This window comes from Saccoglossus kowalevskii, chromosome 2 (assembly GCF_978046115.1).
Source record: "Saccoglossus kowalevskii chromosome 2, keSacKowa6.1, whole genome shotgun sequence".
NCBI lineage: Eukaryota > Metazoa > Hemichordata > Enteropneusta > Harrimaniidae > Saccoglossus > Saccoglossus kowalevskii.
Window position 1 is genome coordinate 40,027,217 of NC_140642.1, and position 20,034 is coordinate 40,047,250.

General features: G+C 32.3%; 1 protein-coding gene across 1 annotated transcript in view; it reads left to right on the plus strand.

The window, feature by feature from the left end:
• Positions 1-276: 276 nt before the first annotated feature.
• The window catches only part of LOC102803706 (uncharacterized), a 59,682-nt gene continuing 39,924 nt past the window's right edge, over positions 277-20,034 (plus strand). Inside the window, exons 1-2 of the mRNA XM_085495511.1 lie at positions 277-379; positions 17,864-17,989. Coding sequence (XP_085351637.1) covers positions 17,933-17,989 — 57 coding nt within the window. The 5' untranslated portion in view covers positions 277-379; positions 17,864-17,932. The remainder of the gene's footprint in view (positions 380-17,863; positions 17,990-20,034) is intronic.

Here is a 20,034-nt window from a genome sequence, read left to right on the forward strand (position 1 = left end):
TGTATAAAAAATAACTTATTACAAAATATTATTATTATTATTATTATTATTATTATTATTATTATTATTATTATTATTATTATTATTATTATTATTATTATTATTATTATTATTATTATTATTATTAAAATATTACAAATTGAAAACTGATTTTGGATACAGAAATTATGAAACATTCTCACTCGGGAATTATCCCGGGAATCGACGAATCATTGAAATTATCTTGAAGTCGAGTCAAAGTCACTCAAGTGGTACAGCATTGACAATTTACACAAAGTTAGGGAGCTGGAAAGGGTTACCAATATGGCCGACTGTGTACGTTTGACTTGGAATGAATCGAGGTGAAAACAACCTTGGAACAATCACCAAGTCGCTTCAGGTATGCATTTCTTCTAATATATAGTTACGTTATTTTTACTTGTGAGTAGTGATGAAATATCTTATTATTAGGTTGCTATAGTGACACTGATTTGCACGAAACCATCTGACGAGTACTGTATAGTATAGTTATGAACAAATTGAAATGGGTTTCTATTGTTTAGCTGCGTCTCGGAGTACGTTTAGAATTTCACGGGTCATGTCTCTTGTTTTCATGACCAGTACTGGTAAGAAGGATTAGTCCAGCTTTCTGAAGTAAACAACCTTGAGTGAAAGATAGGAATTCGCTGTTACGCAGAACCTCAAACTTGAAAATAATGACTGAGTTTGTTTCAGGATCCCCTCTACTAGTCGGTCACCAGCTGATGTTGTCAACTCCCACATGTTGTGTTTACCCGGGGTGTGTTCACTCTGTATTCAGCCTTTGGCCTTGAAGTGAAATCATCATAATTGGTATCACTGCTCTAATTGTTTAGTTAGTTACAGATTTTCGCGTGGATAGTAAACTGACTTACTATCAACATTTTGTTGATCTTGTTATACTTAGTAATTAGTCACCTGCTTGTAAATACAGGAAGCAACATCATAATTAATATTGATATTCTTAGACAAAAATTGTAATTGAATAATTTCTGAAAATAAGTAGAGAATGACCAGAGCTACAAAGCTCCCTGGTATGACTCACTTGTTTTTCTTTTATGATTCTTTGACCTAAGCTTTCAAATGACCCTGATTTGTAGCCGTAGGTATTGTTCTAAAAAGTGGTATGATGTTGTATTATGTTTACAGAACAACACTTCAACCACAAAACGTCTATTGGACAGCTGATAACAATGTAGTTTGAATTGAAAGGTAACAATTTTATTGGTAGTTGTTAGAAGGGCAAAGTTCATATTGAGGAACATGTCTAGTTTAATACCTTCACCTCAAAGCATAACCCTTTGAATCAAGCATGTCATTTGTTGGAGTAGAAATTTTTAATTTACTTTCTGTTTTGATTTTGCATACATTGTTGACATGCATGTCACATATCCTAGTATTTACTAGGGGGTATTACTGCACTATAAAAGCAATCATTTCCAATAAAATGTACCAAAACAAAGTCGAATATGAAAAATACTTAGTCAGCATACAGAGAACTGTACTTATACAAAGCAGATAAACTTGTTAACAATTTCAAAACCAGTATTGACAGTGATAGATTTGTTTTCAGCATTCATTACCCATAGCTTAATTCAGGTCAGTTTTGACACAAGACAGCAAGGCCAACTTAAACATAAGGATTTCTTTTTATTTTATATTTTTGCTTTGCTTTTATTTTGTTTTGTATTTTTTTATTATTATCTATATTACCCATATTACTGTGTATAGCAAATTTTGCTATGTTTTATAACTTTACTGACAATTACTTGCATTTTTGAGGAAAAATCCTGTAGAAATAATTATTTTAATGCTCACATAGATTTAATTTGGTGGATTTCAGTTATTAGCAAAATTAAAACCAAGCTAATAAATAATGTGTTTATACTTAGAACATTAACGTTTTAGTAAAACCAAGAAAAACAAAATTCTTTGAGTGGTCTGAGATTGACAGTAATTGAAAAATTCTTGCCAGTGAATTGGTACCCCCCCCCCCCCCGAAATTACATGGATTTGTGACCTTTTGATGAATACAACGTTCCACATATTGGAAGAGTACAAATGTGTACTTTTTATACATGTAGTATATGATATTCTCTCCAATAATTTATTGAGTGAGTGAATACATGTATATTTTAGCTTCATGGTTTATGAATTTTCAGTGCAAGATGCTCGTTTCAGTTTTCTGGGCCTAGTCAGGCAGTCTGTCATCTGTGCACTGAATGACATATAGATTGGTTTTACCACTAGCCAAGATTAACAAGATTTGATCCAATTGATGCCAGTTGAGCAGCAGTAGATGAATGTACAATTATACTGGTGAGATTGTATTATTCTGAGATTCAAACTTGTTTAGACTTAAATTTGCAATGAGGGGAAAATTTATTACGTGGGTGAGTTTGGAAAATATTTTTATTAGATAAATTCTCCGGAGCGAATTCGGTAATTCCTGTATGCATTATTAATTCAACTCTAAAATGTGTAATATTAAATGACAATCCAATCTACTGTATATGTCTAGTATATATATAGTAATGTGATTGAGAAGTGTGTTCAGTGCTGCATGGATTGTTGGTAAAGCAAATATTGTTGTCTCATTCCATATATTTCTCTGTTGAATCAAATTGCTAGTTTTATTGTTCTGACTGTTGGCATCAATTTACTGTGAATAATAATCACACATCAAGTAATGTTAAATACTGTATCATTCTGTAAGATATGGGGTTGCCAATTAAGGGGAGGGGGAAATTATAGATTTAGAAAATAATACCTGCAAAGCAAACAATTTTATTAAATTAATTAATTTTATTAAATTTTTATTAAAATAAATATTTGGTAGCTAAGAAATTCTACATCCTGAAAAAAAAACAATCTAGGAATGAGGAATAAAATAATTTGCATAGTTTTTTTACAATCTTCTCATGCAGAGTTTTAAATAGTCATTCTGTATTTATGGAAATTATTTTCTCCACCCATTTAGTTTTCTTTCAGTAACTGGCTTTTAGCTTGTAGGTTTTTAATTGATCAGTTTTCTCAATCAAATGAGCAACAAGCTTTTGAAACTTATTTAAAAATAAGCTTTATAATAAAAAAAAGTGTAGTAGAGAATAACAAATGAAAAAAGGAATATGGTTATTTAAAATGGATGTCACCAAGCTGTCTAAGCTGTCACATGTGCATTTATTGTGAACCTCATTTGATTCACTGGAAAAAATATGCATTTTCTTTACAAGTATGCATTCCCCACAGAAATAGAAAATTAAAATTCTCACTCATTTTGTATATGAATTAATTTTTATAGTATGAATATATTTTTATAAAAATTCAACAAAATAATAATCATTGTCAAATTTACCTGCTGATATTTAGTGTTAAGAGCTACTAGGGCAGAGCTCCAGAAGGAGTACCTACACTTTATGCAATTTTTTTTTAAAATTATGCTAATTTATTCATGACGTAGCAGTTTCTGTGCTCATGAATATTCATTAATTTGTGGGTCAATACATTTTAAAAGGGGCGATATATTATTTTTGGGGGAAGAGTTAGAAAGGGGGATTAGCAATCCTTAGGGGGTCAATACAAAAGAAGGGACCCATTTGGAGAGCAGCCATGCTCCTCGTGTCTGTTGTTGCACGTGAACTACAGCTGTCAACTGTGTTCGTTCTTCGAGGACTTCCATGTGGGGTAGTATTCTTGTGTTCTGTTTGACTTGAGTTTTTGAATCCGCTGTTTATGTTTTTAACGTCTTTCATGTCTTTTGTAGGAGTGTCCAATCCGTGATTCGAACTTGCGATCTTTGAGTTCCCAGCGCACTGTCTTGTCCTCTGTACCACGAGTGTCTTCACACAAGAGATAGGATTTAAGTCCTATTCATAGGAGCACTGTCTTCACTAGCATTCAAAAATCTAAACATACTGGATTCGAACCAGCGATCGCTCACATTGCTGACATAGTACAAATCAACTGAGCTATGTGGGTAGTCATGCAAATTAAATAATTTGTTGTCATATTTAGCTTTATTGCCAAATGGCGTTTGCGAGAAAAAGATGGGCAGGCAAGGGAATTGAACCCAGGTCCTCCTGATCACTATGCAGAGAACTGACCCACAAGACCACATTCGATTGACTGGATGTGTTTGCATTTGATAAGACTATATAGTGTGTATATATATAGAAATACAACATATTTCTATTATTGAGTTACAATTGTCCAAAAATTGCCAATTTTGTGTTTTTACTTGTGTAAACTATATGCATGCCATAACCCGTTAGTGTACATCTTGCCAATTGGGTGTTTGCCATTTGCGTTGCCCATACCTGACCTGACCCGACCCTAACCCTAATGTCAAGACACATTCCTGTTAATAATTCCGTTGCCCATACCTGACCCGACCCTAACCCTAATGCCAAGACACGTTTTTGTTTATAATTGCTCAATAATGATACTCTGTTGTGCACTGTCTGCGGGTAAGGTGCATTGATGTCAACTGATTAAACAAGTCGCATTTAAGTAATTTCCACTATTAACAAGTGGTTAAATTGTGACAATAAATGTGTGGACAAATATTTGAGATTAATTTTGGTGTAGACAACTCTCGTTTAATTATTTTACACCATTACAAGTTGTTAAATTGAGAGAATAAATGTCTCAACAAATATTAAATACTTAGTTTGATGTAAACAACTCACGTTTGATTAATTCCCACAATTACAGGTTGTTAAATTGAAAGAATAAATGTGCGGACAAATATTTTAGACTTATTTTTGTGTAGACATCTCTCGTTTGATTAATTCCCACAATTACATGTTGTTAAATTGAGAAAATAAATGTGCGGACAAATATTTTAGACTTATTTTGGTGTAGACAGCTCTCGTTTAATTATTTTACACCATTCCAAGTTGTTAAATTGAGAGAATAAATGTATGGACAAATATTTTAGACTTATTTTGGTGTAGACAGCTCTCGTTTGATTAATTCCCACAATTACAAGTTGTTAAATTGAGAGAATAAATGTGCGGACAAGTATTTTAGACTTATTTTGGTGTAGACAGCTCTCGTTTAATTATTTTACACCATTACAAGTTGTTAAATTGAGAGAATAAATGTGCGGACAAATATTTTAGACTTATTTTGGTGTAGACAACTCTCGTTTAATTATTTTACACCATTACAAGTTGTTAAATTGAGAGAATAAATGTATGGACAAATATTTTAGACTTATTTTGGTGTAGACAGCTCTCGTTTAATTATTTTACACCATTACAAGTTGTTAAATTGAGAGAATAAATATGCGGACAAATATTTTAGACTTATTTTGGTGTAGACAGCTCTCGTTTAATTATTTTACACCATTACAAGTTGTTAAATTGAGAGAATAAATGTGCGGACAAATATTTTAGACTTATTTTGGTGTAGACAACTCTCATTTAATTATTTTACACCATTACAAGTTGTTAAATTGAGAGAATAAATGTATGGACAAGTATTTGAAACTTATTTTGGTGTAGACAACTCTCATTTGATTAATTCCAACAATTACAAGTTCTTAAATTGACAGAATGAATGTATGGACAAATATTGACCATTATATTTGTGAGTAAATACCTGTTGTTTAATTAATTTCCACCTCTACAAGGTTGAGAGAATAAATGTGTCGACAAATATTTGATACTTATTTAGGTGTAAGAACTCGTGTTGCAAGTTGTTAAAATAATGAAATAAATATACTGGTATCATTGGATATTTGATTTAATTGTGAAACTTTCTAACAAAATGTTAACAGCTGGCTTCGAACCCTCAATCAACAATTCCGCAGACACGGTATAAATTCAACAACACCACAGAAAATATTCGTCTGTTGCCTGAATTGTTTTCGTAATATAGGGAACGCCATCGACACTTTAACAAAACTTACCTTGACTTGGGTCTTGTTTATCTCTTGTCACAATCTGGAAACTGTTGAACAAATTGCGCGTCGTCCAGTTTAAGACGTTAGTTATTTTATTATTTATTCATTCAGTTTTGTATGGTGGAGTTTTATTATTTTTTTGCGACGTTCTTTGTTTACTTGTTTACGGTTTGAGAGATTTCAGTTTATTTGATTTACGTTTTTACGGTAGCTCTGAGCGGGACTCGAACCCACTGTCTTTTCAAGCTAATTTTGTTTTATTTTGATGGCACGCTTGTGTACCACGCCACGACGTTGGTCGTTAAGTGGTGTTCATTTTTCTAACTACTCCAGTGTTCCGATGAGTTGAACGGAAAAGCCAAAACGATTGCTGGTTTCTGATTGCTTCGGTTCTGGTGAGTGTGTATCTAGTGTGATTCGAACCCATGTCGTTTGTATTGGGCGTTTTTTTATTTCCCATGTTAGCTACGCCGTAATATGCAACCACTTCCCCGTTTTATTGTGATTTTGAGTGTTTAATGATGTCTTCCTCACGCGTCACGCCATGACCCAGTTTCAACCACACGGCCATTTTGCAACACAGTTCGTGACCCTCGGCGTCACCCGACTGACTATATGAGCGTTCTCTTCAACTGTTAAGCTAGTAGGATTTATTACCGTTATTATCATTATATTGTCACGTGATTTGTTTTACCTTATGTGTAATGTCTTAAGTATCTTTATTGTAATTTGTATATACCAATTCGTATATACCGAGGAAACGACCCCGATTGAAGGTCATGTATTTTATGACGTCACCAATTCGTGTGTAGGTACTGCTTCTAGATCTGTGCCGCTACTAGTCATGTAAAGCAAATAATTATATTTATGATAAAAACAAATCAAACATTATATCAGTATTTTAATTATTCTTGGAGCATTCATGCAAAATTTGTTCTGACTGATTGGAACCGACTTGATTCAGATTTTTTGACCTCTTACGCAGATTTCACCTCTCCCTTATTCACTGCATCTCATTTCACAAAATAACTCTCCACCATTTTTTTCAAGACCTGTATCTATTTGTATCAAAATTAACAAAGAAATTAAATGAAAAGACATAAAAAAAATAATAAAAAATGTTGCATCGAATGAAGGCATGACAAATAATGTCATTCAAAGGATTAAAATGTGACTGCACATGTGAATCGTTTATAGAATGTTACGGTAAAGATGAAACACCTAATTAGTGTCTAATGATCTTAAGTGCCTTCCTGAGTTTAATAATAATTTTAAAATAACTTATTATTGTTAGATATTTAGATACTTACGATTATAGAATATGTACTGTAGCAAGTTAGCAACTGTTTTGTTTTTTATTGCTTCGGGAGCATCATAGTGTCATATACAGTATAGAGCTCAATTTGCATAATAATTTGCATACAATTAAGTTGTTTAAACCATTACGTTCTTGTGTGAAGCAGTATTTCCTGGGAGGAAATAATACTATTTTTCAGTGCTGTTTTGTAAAAAATTTACAGAAAACATTTAACTATCAGACAGTAATTAAATGTTACATATCATAGAACTCATCTAACGAGATAACAAGAATGATTAATTACACAAATTACACTATATTATTTATTTGCATTGCATGACAGCTTGAGATTATCCTATCATGTCATTTCATATTTGCATGTTTGAGGTGATTGCTCACGATTTTCCTTTATACTCGTAGTCTAATGAGAATTGATGCGAAAGTCAACAATTGAAACATCACTCAGTATTGTGCTGATTTAATTTATTTTTGCCGGCTTCAAAAACTGCTCTTGTCATAGGTTAGCGTGAAACATTTAATAACTTTAACCAAAGCCGATATTGATGTAAGAGTATGCAGCCTTTATAGCCGCATACCGAGACATGCGATGATGAAAAAGGACATGCAGAACTAATTCCTGCTTTTCCAGAAGACATGTTTTAAAGGTTTAAACATAAATGTAGGAGACTGAACTGTTGAGTAGGGTAGCTTAAGTATTCAGTAGCTGTGTTATTGTTACTGTTGATTTAAAGTTGCAGCGGTGTGCATAGCTTCAGGATTGCCGAATTACAGCAATTCACATAAAGAGAAACTTATTGATTTTGTGATTTCAAATGAATTTATATACATAGCCCCATTTCATAATATTGACTGACTGTCTTTGCATTTATATATTTTTTGTGTTGATGTCTCCAAGTGACACTTATGCATTATACTGTAATATTTCTATCTAAATGTCTCAATTCACTATCTCAATTCTCAACTATGTATGCCCTCTAGTGAAATTCACTCAAAAACTGGTATCTCAAAATGCAGGGATTGCAACGTTCATAAATTGTCATTCTTAGTCATGAGAATAATAGAATGCAGAATATTATCACATTATGTTTCATAGTATAATTTATTTATTTTATGATTTATTGTAATTGAGCAGTTCCCAGTAGACTAGTAATTAATTCTTGTCTTGTGTAACTTTACCCAGATTTCAAATACATATCTTGATATGGTTCATTATTGGTTTATCATATTATGACAGACAGTGCAATTGTTTCCTGTGAACTAAAAACTATTATTTCATACTATGGTGTTCATATGCCAGCTACAAGTCAGTGGAGATTAATTTTGATCAGAAAAAAAATATTAAATCAAATTGCTATTGGATATTTTATATTTATATTATCATCATAATTGGTTTTACAGTAAAATTAGAAATGATTTCTAGCAAAGGTGAATAATATTCATGTAATGGGGTGTCTTGAATGATAATCTCAGTGAAATCACACAATGTTTTTTTTAAAAATTGGTTGAATTAAAAGGCTTAAAGTAAAAATATTCCGGTGTAATAAATTTATAGTTTTGTGCAACAGTTTATTTAGATGATATTATATACAATGGGTAGTTGTATATCAATTAATTAATAATGTATTATTATTAATTTCTCATGACATGAGTTTGTTTCAGGTGTCAAGAAATACATTTTCATGAAGAAATTTTTAAATTTTGTGGCAACGAAAATACAGAGATATTTTAAAATTGTAAACAAATAAAATTCTAAAAACATGAAAATTGTTTCTAGGTTCATGGGTAAATAGTTCCTTATTTGACAAGTAATATATAATTTTTCCTAATAGTTTCCATCTTTATCAGCATACAGCAGTCTGCCTTGCTACTTATCTTTGAACGTTATCTTTCCCCTACATGTACATGTATCTATTTAATAATCTAGACTGGAATGCCAAATCACTACCATCGGCTACTTTTATATCAACCAGATAAGAAGCAACCAATCTAGCCATGCATGTATATCTAAAGCGGGAATATTAGAAATGTCTATTGTCTCTTTCCAAATATAAATCATACCCTACCCCAATATTCTTTTCTCAAGCATACGTGTAAGGTAAATGTGCTTTTTGTTTACATTTATTCAGCTTAATACACACATCTTAACCTTTGCACATTGTTGAATTTACAAGACTGTACAGGTCTTTGGTGGAAATATGCCATGTTTGTTTATTATCGGTATTGGTACATGTGTTTATGTCAACATTTTGGTGCCCTTGTTAGTCCCCGTTCGGACCAAGTCCGAAAACGGGGACTTATAATTCGGTCTCCGTCTGTACGTTCGTCCGTCCGTGCGTCAGTCTGTCCAGAGTAATATTTCAGAATCCTGTAGACCGATTCCCTTCATTCCTTGCATGTGCCTAGCACCTTATGTGGGACATATGCACATGCAGTGGTTAAGCGATTCGATTCAGAATGGCCGACTGGCAGCCATCTTGTTTTTTGAAAATGTTGTATTTTGGACATGCTTTGTCAGTTGTCATTCAAACTTGGTACATAGATTATACATGTTAGGATACATGTCCATGACGATTTATTTCACAATTGGATCAAAGATGGTCGACTGGCAGGCATCTTGCTTTTTTTCTTATGCGGTATCTTGTCGTGCTCTGTCAGTTTTCATTCAAATTTGGCACATACATGTACTTTATACATGTTAGGATGCATGTCCATGACAATTTGTTTCAAAATCTGGTCAAGGATGACCGATTGACAGCCATCTGACTTTTTGGCCTTACTACTATATTTCCACAATTTATGTACCATCTTCATTTGTATTTGGCACATACATCATACATATCAGTGTGTTTCATAATTAGATCAAAGATGGCTGAATAACGGCTGTTTTATTTTGGCCATATTACTACTACACAGAACACGTGTTTTGATGTAAATAAACAATCTGTTGTATACGCCACTTGGAACTCATGTTTCAAGAACACGCTCGTGACAACCCCTCCGCTTTAATATGGCGAGCACAAAGGGACCTTTCAAAAATTTAACAGGGACTGTGTCATTTTCAATGACTTGTATTGGAGATAATTTTTACACCTTTTTATTTTCGTATTTGTATGCTTTTTAATCAGTTGATTCACAAATGTAAAATTGTAAATATTTCAGACAACAAAAATCCAAAAAGATGATGTTTGGCATTGTTGCAATTCTAATGGTATGTAAATAACTTTTCCAACCTGCATTTGTCTTATATGCTATTGAATTAAATGATAATGGGAATAACGCTTGACATTTTTCTTCCTATAGAAAGCCATTTATCATCTCAATCCACATGTAGGTGTCCATAAATTACTTAACCTGCCAGTAAGGTGCACCATATGAAATGTAATATTGCTATTATAGTAGCACAAGTTGGTTATTTTTAGCTCACTGTTACTAAAGATAAGTGATTCAAGTTGCATGTATTCATGCAGTATCATTGATCGCTCATCTGCATTCGCCTGTGAACTTTTACATTTTGAACTCATTTTTCAACTCTTTTAACCCGGATTGCTTTCATAGTTGTAACTTAGATAGCCCATTGGATTCTGTCTATAGTTCATTTCATAAATATATTTTATAAATATATTTTCATCTTTCATATTTGTTTGCAGTTACCTCTCTTTGATTTGTTCATGTCAATATTTCTGTTCTATTTTTGGTGAATACATTTGTCAGAATCGCGTTGGTATTGCTGACTTCTCAGAGGTCAGATTGCTATCATATTTGCCATTTTGATGCTGTGGATTTCTATGTATGAATTTGTTATAACATTCAGAGTCCACATGGCTTCTGTAACGCGTCACAGCATATATGGTTGTCTTCCTATTAGTTTTTTATTGACAGTCTAATGATAGCATATTTTGATGCTTCTTCATCAGAGCTATGGGAATATTTACAGGGACTATACCTGAATTAAGCTAATTATGTTAGAAAATTTAAAATGTGTTTTTATGTGCATGGAAGCATTTGGACTGCTGCAAAACCATGATATTTCTTAAAAGAAGTTATTTTTGCATGTTATCCCTGTATGTTGTGACATATGATGCATACAGACATGTACAACATGGTTTCCTACATTGTCAATAGTAAGCTCTTAGCAACACATTCTATCTCTTGAAGGCTGTTGAGCTGAAGCATATATACAAGGCAGAATTTGATACGTTGAAAAAAACCTGTCAACAAACAAGCTGCACTCTGATTGGTCTGATTGTTAAGGGTTAGAGTTGGGTAGCCAATCTTGTCACAATGAAAGCTGCACTCTGATTGGTCTGATTGTTAAGGGTTAGAGTTGGGTAGCCAATCAGGCATGTTCTTGTAAGTAGTTTCACATCGACTCTTTGAAGGTGAATCTGATAAAAGTGTAAATTGTCAACAGTAATAAAACTGAAGTCATATTCAACATTTCTTAGATATAAATTGCTTGTACATTGTATGTACACTATGAATGCTGAAATATGTAATCATTTCCCATCTGTGTAATCTTACAGTTTGCTTGTAGACTCTAAAAGGAAACATAAAAACACTTTGACTAATACCCACTATTACTGAATAGATTGTATCATGTGTGCTCTTGTACTGTACAACTAATGGCTAAAAATAAGGCTGCTGTTAAAATCTAGCAGTGTGAGAGGAAGGTATACAGCAGCTAAGTTTTGCAAATTCAGACAAAGAATAATTTTACATAGTTCCATCTCTCTGCTTCTGAGTTCACCTCAACTAACATACAGGCTTTAGTGTACACCTGTAAATGGGAGTCACCACTAAATGTCACATAACTGATACTTAATGATGTTTTCAATGTATTAAAGTGTCATCTTGATACTTAATGCACACCTGCTTGTTTCAAACCAAGTGACACATACCTAAATACTAGCGTGCCTTAACAAAATACTGGTTGATGATTTCACGCTGACATTTATTGCTATAACCTAGTTAAAGCTTTTGCAAGGAAACTTAATCTGACTGTACCTTGTTGCCGCACCGTGTATTATAACAGCTTATGCATGGTGACTGTGTGCATTGCTGGTATACCCTCAGGTGAAAAACCAACTTACTGTTGTCCAGACCACTTTTACAGATTAAATGACCTCGACTACAGGTCACTGTTAAAGCTTTCCTGTTGGTGTTCACAATTGGTGCCAAACCAATTAAAAGTAATTGAAAAATATAATCATCCCATAGTTACTTATTTATAAAACTGCTTTTATATCTGTAATAGCTTTGTGCGTGCATGTACAAAGATATATTATTGGTAAAATCTACCCCATTGTGAGGTATTACGTTTAGGCAATGAATGCATATTAACTTGTATTAATGATTGGACTCATTTCCACATTTTCTGAACTTTCTTTCCTTGTAATGGAAATGTAATGTGAATTCATGGATGAATGTTTTAAATTTAATCTGAAAATAACATGGAGCTTTAAATTTATCCTATACGAATATAAAACGTTGCCAAGCACACAGTTAGTCTTTGCAGGCAGTGTGTATCTGTGTCTGTGCTACTGATTTCTCAACAACCAATTGCAATTGCAACTGTGTACATGGATGTTCTGAGATAATCTGAGTGAATCTGATTAGTTTGTGGTTGATATTTGTGTTATCTAATTTTCATTTAAAATAGACAATTTCAAACTTTTTCACTTGTACACTGTATCTCAAAACTACTCAACAAATTTCATTTAAACTTGGATACAGGTCCTTTGAGATAATCCACTTGCCTGATTAATGTTTTGGTTCAGATCTGTGCATATTGATTATCTAATTTACATAAATTACAGATTTCAATGAAACTTGGTACAGATATGTAGGTATTCTGGGGTAATCCACTGATGTTATAAGTTTATGATTGAAATCTAATCAATATTAATGACCTAATTAGCATAAAGTTTCTCGTATCTCAATAACCAATTATTGAATTTAAATGAAACTTGTTACATAGGATTTCTTGGAGAAGTACGAGAATGATGATATCAGATGTATTCAAATTTGTTTCTTTTGCTTTAAATTGAATTTTCTTCTAGTATTAAAAACTTGAATACTGTGGATCTGATTCTTTTCACTGTGCTTCATAATACTCTGATTTAAATATTTAAATATTTCCTATTTCTGCTTCATGCATTTATGCCTCTAGTACCCTCAGCACAAAGTTTTTTAGGCAGTCAGAGGGGAGCTGCTTATATATGTGATTGTCCGTCATGGTCCATCAACAATTTTATTACCAACTTCTTCTTGAAAACTACTAGCTGCATTGCCTTGATACTTGGTATGTAGTGTAGATAGCAATGGTAACTGCAATAATGACAACCAAATATACCCGGTACAGGCCCGGTACTACTATTTGCCGTAACCATGGCAAATAATTAATATCTCATCGTACAGAACATTTCAACTGTGTTTTCAGGAAGACACTCTACAAAGACATTGGAGCTATTTCAACCGTTTGGTGGCTTGTCTTAGCTGTCTTTAGTTCTATTTTATTAATATAATTTAGAATCAAATTCATATTAGTAATATATTCTGTTGTGAAATATCATAAATTCAAGGCTAAGTTTGAAGTGGGTGGATCATGAATGCACATGTTTTGATATTGACACAAATGTATATTTGATTTATGTTCATAAATAACTTGTTGTAACACTAAATACTTGAGTAGGGAATTGTTGCATTATAAATGGGGTAGGTAAAATGATGTTATTATAGACTGAAGAGTAACCTGTGTTTAAGTGTGTGTTGTTTACCAGTAATGTTCATGTATTCAGTATTTTTTCATTTCATGGTTCAGTATTTCTATTACAACATGTAAATGTATAAACCACTTTATAATGTATACATTTATTATACTAAGATTCTATGTATTTAAATCCTGTCTAAACTAAATACTAATTTAAAAGGAAATGAGAACATATTCGTTTTCTCAAGGTATTTGGTTTATAAACTATTTTAAAGGGGTATTGTATGTACAAGTCTATTTGAGGGGAATTTAATTTCCACAGAGTGTAGTTTAAATAGATTACAAGGTGACAGTAAACAGCTGTGATTTGATGTCAGCTGATGGAAACAGACAAGTTAACTATGTTATTTGGTTTTCAATCATTTTATCTGTTTTCAGAGACTTTTTTGCGTAGTAATATATGTGAACTTGATCACCATGAATGGTTACCGTCTTTGTTAATATACTACCCATTGTTTTATGTATAGTCAAATTTTTACTTTCTGTTTTTGTTAAAAATGGCAGCTTAGGTATTCAAACAGTATTCAGCATAACTACAGTTTTATAATGTTTTTGTAAATGCCATTCATCTATTGTATTACAAATAAAGATATAATTATAAGATAAAAATATGTGATGAACGTCATTCCATTCCATATTGTAAACCCCTAGTGTTCCATGTGTATGTCAATCAATCTCGTTGTGATCAATGATATCACTGAATGCTATGAACACATACAGAAATAGAGATACGTAGAAATAAGTTATACACACTATGCAAATATGTATTGACTCTAGAACCTGAAACTGTCTGCAAAATGTACAATGTATGGCTAAAATATGTTGATGTGCATATAAAGGCAAAATTTAGTAGACTGTCAACACAGTTACTCCATTGGGGCTACCTTTATTTTTTACTAGTACTTAAATATTGCATTTATTGTATTGGGGTGTATTGGATGAAATATTTTAATTATAAATACATCCACAGTATCATTTATGTACATGTAAGAGCATTACAACAAAATACAGTACAAGTGGAACATATACAGTACGTGTAAATTGTTGTTGTTGCACTTTTTAGCTCTGCTGTTGTTGAGCAGAGTTTATTATATGAGTGATTGTCCGTCAGTTACTGTCTTTTGTGTCAACTTTTAATTTTTTTGACTTCTTGAAAACTACAAGCCTGAATGCTTTGATACTTGGTACCTTGGGTAGACCTCTCTTAGATTTGTTCATTTCGTGATGATATCTTTAATTCTTTTGGTGAATATTTTTGGTAAAAAGTGATATTTTCGACTTCTTGTTAAAAACAGCAAGTCTGATTGCTTTAATATTATATATATAGGTACCTCAGGTAGATTTGTTCATTTTGTGATGATATCTTTAATTCTCTAATTTTGGTAAATATTTTTGTTATATTTGGTAAAAAGTGATATTTTCGACTTTTTGTTGAAAACGGCAAGGCTCATTGCTTTGATATTACATACTAGTACATGTATATATAGGTACTACATGTGGACCTCTCTCAGATTTGTTTATTTCGTAATGATATATTCAATTTTTTAATTGAAATATGCATTGCTAACAGCGGACAGCCGACAGGCTGCTTGTTTTAGATTTTGGTTTTCGTAAAAGAAACCTATGATGTTAAACATAGATTTCATGTAGAGCATTTATTAGAAATCCATTTTAACGATTACATTCGGTTTATGTTGCTTGTACCTCGAAGTTGGGGTAACTGTTGATTAAAATTTGAGTCACTAAATGTTCATTACAAAATAAAAATGTATATTGTCGTAACTCATAAGTTCTGTTATTTTTAATTGAACATAATGTTACAATTTGGGCGTGGTTTCTCAAAATTGGGCGTGGTTTCTCAAAAGTGGGCGTGGTTTCTCAAAAGTAGGCGTGGTTTCTCAAAAGTGGGCGTGATCATTTTTGTAACTTGATGTTTGTAACTCAATGTTCATAACTCTTACAATTAGTTACATACATTTACATTTGTTTTTTAATATCTACACAAGATAATGGTGAGATTATTTAAAATGTTACTGTAGCTGAAGGTGAACATAAATAAAGATTACATGTCATAGATGATATATTGCGGTTTAAGTTTAAGTCTACAAAGTCATAATTGTTCTCATGATTGCTCTAAAACACCATTAATAGTAATACCATGTGGTTCAAAGTTAATCTAAGATTATACTCAGTGATTCCTGAAATGTATTATTATACTACATCTACAATGAAATCTAATCTCCAGTAACAACCCCTAAAAAGCTTTTTTCTATTAAGATCATTTGTTTCACGGTTTTCATTTTATAATGAATTTTTGCCACTATAGAAAATTTGTAATTTTCATCGTTAGGCATATATTGTAAACAGTGGAAGCTGGATGTCAGTGCATCAAAGTCAAATCTGGGAAAAAAACTAATTTAAAATACATGAACAAGAATTGGAAAATGTCTCACCATATACTGTACCTATTTAGGACTAAAAGTAAAATCTTCATGTAAACTCAGCAAAGGACAGGAAAATCTTGGACACAGAGCAACAAAAGCACTATTCAAAATGAAACGGCTATTATACTCCAAAAATAACATCCCAATAAAAACACACCTGAAACTATTTGACAGCATAATCAAACCAGTCCTACTCTATTGCAGTGAAGTATGGGCTAGTGATTGCATACTACAATCCAAAGATCTTCATAATAATATGCTTCCTATGGAGAAGCTACACACCAAATTCTGTAAATATGTGTTACAAGTTAACTGTAAAACTAGTAATTTAGCATGTCTATTAGACCTACATTGTGTATACTGAAAATAAAACAATTATAAAACTAGCTAAATACATATATGAATGTTTCAAAATTAGAGAAAATAATATGAGAAAGTCTCCAATGCCATCTCAATAAACCACAATATTAAAATCAAGGCATATTTGCAAGGTTTTTGCAGTTTCTATCAAAAATTATATTTACGGGTAGTGTATAATATATTGATCTCTTGTATTGTTACTTTTTATTTATTTATTTATTTATTTATTTTTATTTTTATTTATTTATTTTTATTTATTTATTTTTATTTATTTATTTATATTTATTTTTATTTATTTATTTTTATCCCCACTTTATTGTAATGTAACTCAAGATCCTATAAAGGATGCAATATCAATAATTTATTATTACATGTACTATACTATAAAATCAGTAAATTTTGAACTCGAGAAAATTTTTACTTTTTGATGTTATCACACAAAATTGCAGGATGTTCACATGGATGTACAATAAGTGATGTAATGTTCAAGTGAAATTCAGATCCTGTTTCACTTATAAATTACTTTATTATTAGGTCTTCCTGTGTATGTGTGCGTGTGTGTGTAGCTATGTTTTCTAAACAAAATTCCTACTCTTTACTGTTAAAATGTGCATATTAATTAGGAAATTTGCATATCTTCAGATTGATATGCTTGTGTCCCTGTTACAATTACATGTAGTTCACTTTGAATAACGTTCAGCAGTAATTTGTAGAGACGAAATCATCAGAAATCATTTTACAAAGATAACTCTTAATGGGTTTACTGAGTATACCGGGGTAATTCACGTTCACTTAAAATGCCTGGAATAGAAAGTAAGAACTCCTGATGTCTTCAGCATTACACCATACTGTAGCTTGTTTTCCTCTGCTGAGTCCATTTTATATTGATTACAATTCGTGATGTACATGTATTTAACTACTCACTGACTGAATTACCAATCATTTACCCCAAACGCTTTACTTGGCATTTCTACCTGTGTGCATGTCATATCTAGGATTATGAGATATTAATATTTTATGGTAATATCTTATGATTTTCTCTGCAGCTATCGGTGCACTAAGAAGCCGATTATTATTGCTTATAGTATTACAATCTAGTCTGATAATAAACTAATATGGCAAGCAGTCCACTAGAGAACCGTAACAGTCTAGCAAGTTTTGAGAAGTGTGTGGTGAGTACATTTAAATATTATCCATATGTGTGTTAGTAGTGATGAATGGTCTGAATTAAATAATAATAATAATTTTTAGCTCCGCTGTCGACTTTGTCGAGCGGAGCTTATCGTATGAGTGATTGTTTGTCGTCGTCCTGCGTCCGTCGTCCGTGTCAATGTTTTACTTATTCGACTTCTTCATAAAACTACAAGCCTGAATGCTTTGATACTTGGTGTATATGTACCTTGGTAGACCTCTCTCAGATTTGTTCATTTCATGATCATATCTTCAATTCTCTAATTTTGGTGAATATTTTTGTCATTTTTGATAAAAAGTGATATTTTCGACTTCTTGTTAAAAACCGCAAGTTCAATTGCTTTGATATTACATATGTTGGTACTACATGTAGACCTCTCTCAGATTTTTTCATTTTGTAATGATATCTTTAATTCTCTAATTTTGGTGAATATTTTTGTCATTTTTTGTAAAAAGTGATATTTTCAACTTCTTGTTAAAACCGCAAGTCCAATTGCTTTGATATTACATATATAGGTACTACATGTGGACCTCTCTCAGATTTGTTCAACTTGTAATGATATCTTTAATTCTCTAAATTTGGTGAATATTTTTGTCATTTTTGGTAAAAAGTTATATTTTGACTACTTGTTAAAAACCGCAAGTCTCATTGCATTGATACTATGCATATTGTTCATTTTCTAATGATATCTTCTGTTCTTTAATTGAAATATGCATTGCTAACAGCGGAGCTATCTCAGCCGAGAGGCTGCTTGTTTTGAGTGGCGCTCAGATGGCGCTCAGATGACGCTCAGAACGTTTTGGCTATAAGTTGTGGTAACAGATATAATCAAGAAGACACTAGAAAAACAAAGCCACATACTTTTTGACTCTCGTGTGCAGTTACCTTGTCTGTGTATGTGTGTGTGTGTGTGTGTGTGTGTCTGTGTGTGTGTGTGTACTTGGATTGCTATATGTTGCGAGGACAAAAATACAGATATATAGCTACTTCCGAGGACATACACACCTTCCGAGGACCTTTTTCATAGTCCTCGGAAAACATAATTTATATTAACAGTTAATTCGACTATTAATATGTTTTGCGTAGCTTAGGTTTAGTATCGGGGGAAGGTATGGTTCACGTTATATTAATATAATTGTGTGTGTGGGGGTGGGGGTGGGTGTGTGTGTGTGTGTGTTCCACGGATATCTCAAGAACCGTATGTTGGTTTTTAATGAAACTTGGTGTGTAGATAATCTGGACTTTTGGGTAAAAATCCATGCATATAATTAACCTAATTTGCATAATGATTAGTCAATTTTCAGCTTTTCCACTGATATCTCAGGTACTAATCATCACATTTCAATGAAACTTACATAGATACATAGGGTGATGAATTAATTAATTATTAATTACCAAATTTGCATAATAAATCATAATTGTTGGTTCTAATCACATTTCTATAAAACTTCGTATATAGATGGTCTGTGACAGTACTTGTCTTAATTCAATGAATCTTGGTACATATGTACTCTAACACAATGTGATGATCAAATTAGTTTTAGGTTTATACAAATCTATTATAATTACTTTTCAGCTTTCCACTAATTTAGTTAGAATTAATCATCACATTATAATGAAACTTTGTACATGTGTGCCCTGAAATAATATACAGACCTAAATATATGCATAATAATTGCTTTGTTGTTTATAATAATTGATTTGGTTCATTGAGGTAGTCCACAGACATGATTAGTTTAAAGTGCCTGTGCAATGCCTACCCTCACGTTTCCCATTTTAGATCTGTGTCCCACTGAAATGGGTATTTATTGATATATTTGCTGAAAATGATTACTCGTATCCAAGTAAATTTGGGATATTTCTCGTGTTGTAGCCACGCCCACCTATCCTGAAACGGTCAACTGTTTCCGGATTTCCAACTCTCGCCAAAAGTGCGCCACCAAATGACAAAATGTGAGAGGAAGTCATACCCCTTAGCCATAATAACACTGTTCATTCAGTATACTTTTAAACGATATACACACA